Source organism: Octopus bimaculoides, chromosome 2, assembly GCF_001194135.2.
Source record: "Octopus bimaculoides isolate UCB-OBI-ISO-001 chromosome 2, ASM119413v2, whole genome shotgun sequence".
NCBI classification, from domain to species: domain Eukaryota; kingdom Metazoa; phylum Mollusca; class Cephalopoda; order Octopoda; family Octopodidae; genus Octopus; species Octopus bimaculoides.
This window is the reverse complement of record NC_068982.1, coordinates 16711592-16720270: the sequence shown is the minus strand read 5'-3', so window position 1 is coordinate 16720270 and position 8679 is coordinate 16711592. Positions and strand designations below refer to the sequence as shown.

Sequence of the window (8679 nt, the reverse complement as noted above, 5' to 3'; positions counted from 1 at the left end):
TGCCTAAAGCTATAATAAAAGTTTCTAGGACAATTCTGAATATTTTACTGTCAGTGTTGAAATTGTATCTAACTGTATCTAGCCATGATGCATTAAGGTTGAAATCCTTCTTTCGATTTCAATCTTTAGATCAAAATATTTCTAGTTTTCCTAGAGAGGGAGCTTTCTTCACAGTAAAGTTTACCTTCCTCATCTCTTTAAGTGATGTCTACGGGCTGGAAGAAAGCTTGTGATATATCTTGGCGCATTCGAAAATTTTCTACAGCAGCGAAATTTGTAACTCAGTGTCCTGAGTTCATGATTTATTGCAGTTAGCTTTCCCTCATGGGCTTTGTGGGAAAAGTCACCATAGAGATTTCTTAATTGATGTATAAGATGCATAAGATGCATAAAATATAATTATACTCCTTACAGTTCATTATTTTGGTTAACCCTCCAATATAGCAGCGCAGATTGTTGATGTTTTCTTCAAGTTTTGTTTTCAATTTAGGTTGCTTCTGTTCAGTAATTTCATTACCATGTATAGTACAGATTTCTCATGTGTTCTTCAATAGTGATATCCCCTGTTTATATAAGGATATAAATATTCAAATAATTAATATCACATTCTACCATGTACTCTCCAGCGATTTCATCGATAATTTTCAACATTGTTGAGAATGACCTGTCGCTCAATGATATTTTCGAAAAAGTAGAAAAATTTGGTATGAGTTGTAGTTTCAAGATGTTCGTAAGTTGGATATACTCCACATACGCCATTGTTGACTCAAATAAATTTGGAGAGGCATGCGAATTTAGTGATAACGTTTGGTAGATTTCGGCATGGTAGTCAGCAATGTTTTTTAAAAAAAGTGCTTGTGGCTGAATAGGTTTCGTCGAAAAGTCGTTTAAGATGTGGTTACCTTCGTTCCAGTATTTTTAACCGCTTCATCACGAACTTTTTGATAACACTGACTTAGGTCTTGGTTTTGATGTAAAGTTCACGTAAAATGAGAGAAATACTTATGTTTTCTTGGATAGCTAACTGGTAATGTAGTGTTGTTTTCTTGGATGTTGTTGTTGTTAGAGTAAACCATGATCTTGCTAGCAACTTCCACGTGGTGTAAGTTATATGTTTAAAAATCCGGTCAGAATAATGCTAGAATGGCAAGTGGTTATAACTGGAGAAATTATTCAGTTGCAGATCTAAGCTAGAGCAATCGGCATTATTTAAGAAGACAGCGTTCGAAAGGATTATAAGCGGTCCTCTACATCTGCACCTCTGATGTTGCCGGCGCTGTCTTCATGTCTATGTATGTATGTATGTATGTATGTATGTATGTATGTATGTATGTATGTATGTCATTGTTCAGTTTTATTTCAAGATTTCTTGCCAGAGAGAAAGTGCCTGTTTCTGACTTCAATTCAAGGCTCGTTCATTGGAATTTCAACATTAACAAGATATTCTTGCTTGTATGTATGTTTGTATGTATGTATGTATGTATGTATGTATGTATGTATGTATGTATGTATGTATGTATGTATATGTGCAGATTGGTATGTTTTGCTTTATGTATGTATTCTCATGCATAAACTTGTATATCTAGACATGCTCATATATATTTAAATGATAAACTGGAAAGTTTTACAGATTTTTACAGTTCCAGTGATGGAGTGGATCTGTTGTCTCCGAATTAGCCTTCTCCTTTCTGGTTTTGAGAAGCCTAATTCTTCAATATTGGCATTTAGGCAGTTAGCAACCGATTTATTGTATGCAGAGTGTTCTGAGGTCCCTCTTTTCTTCATTCAGCTGTAACATACTTTAGTGTTACGTGTTTTGTTACAGGTGCCATTTTAAGAAATGTTTCCATCCACCTCTAGCCACCTGTAACATTCCTCGTTAGATATTGGGGAAACAAACAGATCATTTATGGAGCCTGGTTTATAATTTTCCCCCTTTTCACAACTTGACCAACCTCCAACCTTACTTCCATTGAGAATGTTGCAAGGGGGTGAAGGCTCTTTTTCATCTCATGCATATTTTTTGCATAAAGTTTTAAGTGATCCACAAAAGAGCAGTCCATGTATATGTACGTACTTATGTATGTGCGTATGTATGTATGTACATTAAAGATGTTTTAGGAAAGTGAAACTTTATACAAAAAAAATTGTGCAAAATATTTTTTAGTTGATATTTTTTGTGCAAAATTTGTCCGGCGAGAATTTGCCCATACATACATACATACATACATACATACATAAATACATACATACATGCATACATACATACATACATGCATACATACATGCATACATACATAAATACATACATACATACATACATACATACATAAATACATACATACATACATACATACATACATGCATACATACATGCATACATACATGCATACATACATACATACCCACACATCTACGCACATACACACACACAAGCATATATATATATATGTACTTCGTTTTTGTATTTGGTTTGCAAATTCCTTGATATGGACTCGTGTGTTGGAACAAATGTATGTTTTTAAAGGGTCATTTCAGCTATGATAATAACACGCGCGCACAGTCTAACGTGAACACCGGTGCTTGCCTATTTGGAAAGCCTCCACGATGCATACACACGCACATGCTGGAACGCAATCACATAAACAACCACTCACGCATTCGCACACACACACACACACACACACACACACACATACGACCCTACACATTCACTCACAAAATCGATCCGACTACATAGGGAAATATATTAGACTGCACACTCACACGCAGATGCTCAAACATACGCCTACTCTCTACCCATCTCCCCCTCTCTGTATAAGAAACTACACCCATTAATCTTTACAGTATAACAAGCGAATCTCAGCAGATCTGAAACTGAACAAAACTGCAGCTCCTTAAAGATGTCACCGATAGCTAATGCATACATTCATAAACACATTTGTTGTTGCCGTTGGTATTACTATTGCTAATGTTATGGTTGCACGGTGTTGTTGGCATTGTTATTGTGTTTGATGTTAGTGATGCTGGAAACAGTGTTATCTCCATACATTCACCATCTATTGCGGGCAGAAGGTTCTGAGGTGGTTGGTATTACCACATACGTAAATTTTGGTCTCCTTTATCCCACAATGACGCGAAGGTCTTCTGTGTTTATGAACTTCATTACCTCAAAATCATTTCGAAATGTTCGAAATTCATCTAATGAAACTTCCAGTCTGCTCCTAGTCAATTATCCTGGCAGTTCTACGGGAGAATGTCACTTACCTCCAGATCTCTGCACACCACCACGCACCAAATGACTACTTCTGGTAGCATACCAGACATATTCACCCTCGCTCTCTGTTTTTCCAGATACGTGGGAATGAAGATAAATTATTCACTAGTACAGAAGTCAGAAGAACGATTAGCTGCGAGGGTCTCCTCTAAGAATTTCACTTGGGCGGCGCTGTTTGGTCAGGCTTGGGTGATGAAGTCTGCCTGTCCACATTTCTTGTTAGTGCATCTCCGCTTGAGTCTTTGGTAAGTAGTAGTAGTAGTAGTAGTAGTAGTAGTAGTAGTAGTAGTAGTAGTAGTAGTGGTAGTAGTAGTAGTAGTAGTAGTAGTAGTAGTAGTAGTGGTAGTAGTGGTAGTAGTAGTAGTAGCAGTAGTAGTGGTGGTAGTAGTAGTAGTAGTAGTGGTAGTAGTGGTAGTAGTGGTAGTAGTGGTAGTAGTAGTAGTAATAGTAGTAGTAGTGGTAGTAGTAGTGGTAGTAGTAGTAGTAGTGGTAGTAGTAGTAGTAGTAGTAGTAGTAGTAGTGGTAGTAGTAGTAGTAGTAGTAGTAGTAGTAGTAGTAGTAGTAGTAGTAGCAGTAGTAGTAGTAGTAGCAGCAGCAACAGTAGTTATTGCTGTTATTACTACTGCTGCTGCTGCTGCTCGTCGTGGAATATGCAAGTTGTTTTATTGGTGTATTTACAAATATTAAACAACTATTATTTTGTTATAGGATTCATTAGTTGACGGTATCTGACGAGTGCGGATTCGAATGCAGTAGTTGTCCGTTGGTAAGATTTTCTTTTCCGTTTTATAAGGGTAGATACCCATTCTTTCCCTGCTGTTCTTACAGCTTTGCTGCGCTGGAGATTTACTTTCTTGTCCACAAAATTCCATTCGTGTATTTATTGTGATCTCCATTTTCCATTGTTTGACATGATACCAAGAAAGATTTTTAACCAATATTAACCCAAATATTTATGAATGAAAGCTAAAACAAATATTACTCTACATCTGTGGTCTATTATTGTATGTAGATTTTAGTTTTAGCCACCTATAACTAATATTATCTAAAATATTGTGTTGACATGTATAGCGATATTTGTGAATGTATGTGTATAACAGTTTATCTTTTTGTGTATCCAGTGTCTAATTTATGTTAAACCGAGTTAAGCGCTCATATATATGCGCTAAACCATCAAATGAATAACTTGAGCTAACACTTTGAAAAACTAGGCAAGAGTTTAAAAGTTTGCTTTATTTAACAATTGCGCTTATAAAATTATTCTCAATTATAATAGTCCTTGACATAATGAAAAAGAAGATTCAAATAAAAGCAAAATGCAGCAACATCACCTCTTGCTTTCGTGAGTGATAAAATTAGAGAGAAGGAATGGTAAAAATGGTCCAGCAATATCTCTATATACTCATAGTTTTACTTCTTTACGGGTTCTTGCCATCAGACTGAAGCACAGAATTCACCGATCAAAATATGTCACTGTTCAATTTATGTCATTTGTTATGAAATATCCCGTTTATTGAAAGCAGTTCTCAACATATTTAAAAATTTCTAGCTGAGAGTATTTTTGTGTGATTATAATTAATGTACTATGTAAAAAAAGAATACACTTCATTTAATATGATTCATTTAATATGAATTTGAATTATCTTTTACAGAAGCCTGTATTATAACGGGAATAATGATTAAAAGCACAATGAAAACACAACCAGCAACAAGTGATATTCCGACGAATTGTTTTGCCCTGCCGTTTGCTTCGTTTGCACCTGCTATATTTCCAATTAGGGCCATTGAGTTTGCCTAGAAGACAGAAAGACAAGAGTTAGTTTATATTTAAAGCACGCTAATAAAACCCAACGACAGCAAATATATTGGTTTCTAATTCTGGTACAATACCAGCAATTTTGGGTGAGTGGATAAGTTAATTACATCGACCCCAGCACTCAACAAGTACCTATTTTATCTATCCCTAAAGGATGAAAGCCAAAGTGGACCTGGAGGAATTTGAACTCAGAATGTTAAGACGGACAAATAACCGCTAAATATTTTTCCGGCGTGCTATCGATTTTGCCAACTCACCGCCTTAGCAACAGCAATTATATGGAATTATATGGATGATCAATATTGTTTCTTCTTAATAAAGGACCGCATGGCGGGATGTTGGTGTGACCCCAAATTCCACCTATATTTTTGGTGGGTGGGTGCAGTTGTGGTGGTGGTGAACTGATATTATTTGTCAGTTTCATAACTGCTGTTCTTATAAAAAAGTAGATATTTTATCAAAGCTGCGAAACGTCATGCTTTTTCTTAGTCAATTGCTACTGAGGTGTTAGAGCTATTATATGTAGACTGGATTAATAGAAACCTAAGATATAATGGTAAGTTGGCAGAGATATTAAAGATGAGTAAAACAAGACTGATGCGGTTGAAATTGTTGAAACGGTTATTGTTAGACTCAATGCAGCAAACGAGTATTACAAATGATCTTTTATATAAGTATCATTATCCCAACTATCACAATCATACTGTTTGTTTGATCTGGTTTCGGGCCTTTTGTTTTGCTTTTTCTCTGCAATCTCTACAACGAAATCCCTATCAAGTCCATGAGGGAGCCTTAACCAGTCTATGCTACTACCACTAGGAGACAACTGAATCTGTTTGAAATACCAACCAAATTTCTCAAATCACGCTCTCTCTCATTAAAAAAAATAATATTGGATAAAATCATATTGGATAATGTAATCCCAATACAGTCAGACAAAATGCCTGGAATATCATAGATCTGTTCCTCTGGATATAGCTCACAAATACCTAGATTTTGTTGTTAAAATTAGTTGGTGGAGTAAGCATATGTCTTATAACAATAGCATGACTTGACTGATTGCCACTACCTAATTATTCTGAGGAGTCAACTTCCATCAAGATCACTCAGGGCACAAAACCAGGCCACAGCACACACTCCTTCCACTTTGGAAATATTCGACCGTAGCACGCACTTCTCCACAGACAAACAACCTGTAGACATAACTAAGCAGCTGAACAATGGTCTTTTGAGTATATGGTGCAGGAGATTGTAAGTCAGCTGACTTGGTTACCTTAAACAACACTGCAAAAAAACAAAAAAAACTGCACACCAGCAGACCAGCACGCCAGACCACTATAAACAGTTAAAGATCCAGAATGGCAACCCCTGATGCCACTACATATGTCAGACAAGTGGTTGTTACTGACATCCTGTACGTCACACCAATGTTGCTGTTGAATACAAAGAACTTGGTATCATCCCACCAGCACAAAACCCAATACCTGAGAGACATTTAATAAAGCAATATGCATGGCTTGAACAGAAACACAGTTGACCGCTGATAGAACAAATGCTGAGACACACATACCAAAATGTGTTGTATTTTAAATTGACAGGAGAGAAAGAACTCCTGATGGAGTTGCGATGTACATCTGGGAAATTGTCATGCCTGTGAAGTTGTGCATCCTAGAAAATGTAATACTGTCAAGATGTCCTGATTTGAATCAGGTAAATGTCAAGCCTCTGACACTCAATTTGTTACATACGGATGGCACACAGTAAACAGATGACAATTGAAATACGTACTACATATCACCTAACACACACACCAAATCTTAGGTACACATTCGAAGAGAGACTGGAAAAGATGGAAGAAGTCTAAATAAATGAGAGCCTCAAAAATTTTTTCTCTAAGAGACTTCAACATCTCTGATGTCAAGTGACTTAAGGGCTGCCTCCTCTTAGGCAGGTGATTACATGAGCAAAACTGGCACAGTCCCTGACTGACTTTACAAATATGCTATTTGTGGAGCAGATCTGCTCAACTTAACAAGGTTTGAATATGTTACGACAATAATGCCAGGCATATGAATTAAGATTTTTCCTGAGAGAATGTCAACTGAGAGAAAAGCATAAATCTGCTCTCTAACAGCCTGCTTGACTTCCGTTCAGGAATATGTTACTGTACTCAACTTTTACAGCATTATGCCTGGATGTCGATCTTGCAAACCCTTTGATAATGTTGATCACGGGATGATATGTCACAAGCTATGAGGACTCGGCATAGTCGGCAAGCGTAGAGAAGGAGTACATAACTTCTTAACACCTACAAGCTAGGCCTCGGTAATCAATGAGGCCTCTAAAGAAGATACATTAGTTTCGAGTGAAGTGCTTCAGTTATACAGTCAGTCACTCTTATTAGCAACGACGATGATACAAAAGTAGCCCAAGTAGTCACGGATCCTATTGAAAGACCGAGGTGGCACTTTAAATGGACCGAAGAAAACAACATGCGATTTAATGCAGAAAAAGTCCACGTCTTCTCCAAATAGCTTTGCATGTTTGGAGCTCAAGTCTTTTGGAGATCACATTTGACATTTATCTTTTCAGGGTTCATAAAGTACCACCAAGTGCCAGGGTCTGTAATAATTATAATAGTAATAATTATTATTATTAGATTTTCTTCTTTCAGTCTTGCTTCAATTTATTGCCGAGTGTCTTCCCGACACCTAGGGCTAAGAAGCTTACTGATACGTCATTAAAATAAATATACTAGTTTGCTCCTTTACAAAATGGAATGAAGATATATAGAAAAATAATCATTAAAGGAAAGTAGAGCACATGACAGCATTAAAATATTTTCTCTAGGAGACTTCAAACTCTCTAATGTCAAGTGTGGCTTGAGGTCTGCCTTCTCGTAGGCATGTCGTTATATGAGAAAAAACTAGCAGAGTCCCTGCCTGACTTCACAAAAATGCTATCCATGGAGTAAATCTGCTCAACATAACAAGGTTTAATTTTGTTCTAGATCTCTACTTCTCAAATAATGACGGCTCATCTATAATGTGACGGTGACACAGATGGCATCAACATTTTCTATAATTTAATTGAATATAATTTAGTAAAACTAACATGGTATTTTCTTTGGAATGCAATATTTTTTTCGAGTTCAATGAGCAAATGTTTATATTTTCTGAATTTATCAAATTCTTTCACCGAGATATTATGATCATAAGGTATTTTCACGTCGACTAATAATACAGACTTTATTTTCGGGTCTGCGAACATCATTATGCTGTTTATTAGTTTTGATGGTTCAATCTGAATATATGGAAAAGTCCGTAAGAACCGTTGCACTTTTCCTCTTAATTATAACGTCACGCTGAAACTTTTACATTTTGTCGACAGTTTTGATATTATAATGCCGACTTATTAGATATTGGCTAACTCTTTCATGCCTTGATTCATACTCTGCTGCTGCTATATATGCACAAACGTTTCTTGTTTTTTTTTCTCCGTCTTTTTTTATTTACTATATACACACACGCACACACACACACACACACACACACACACACACACACACACACACACACACACACAC

At 36.4% G+C, this 8679-nt stretch overlaps 1 protein-coding gene across 1 annotated transcript in view; it reads right to left on the bottom strand.

Annotated features, from left to right (window-relative positions):
* Positions 1–4490: 4490 nt before the first annotated feature.
* LOC106884206 (putative transmembrane protein DDB_G0267530) overlaps positions 4491–8679 on the bottom strand; it is a 35591-nt gene continuing 31402 nt past the window's right edge. Inside the window, exon 4 of the mRNA XM_014935454.2 lies at positions 4491–5071. Coding sequence (XP_014790940.1) covers positions 4901–5071 — 171 coding nt within the window. The 3' untranslated portion in view covers positions 4491–4900. The remainder of the gene's footprint in view (positions 5072–8679) is intronic.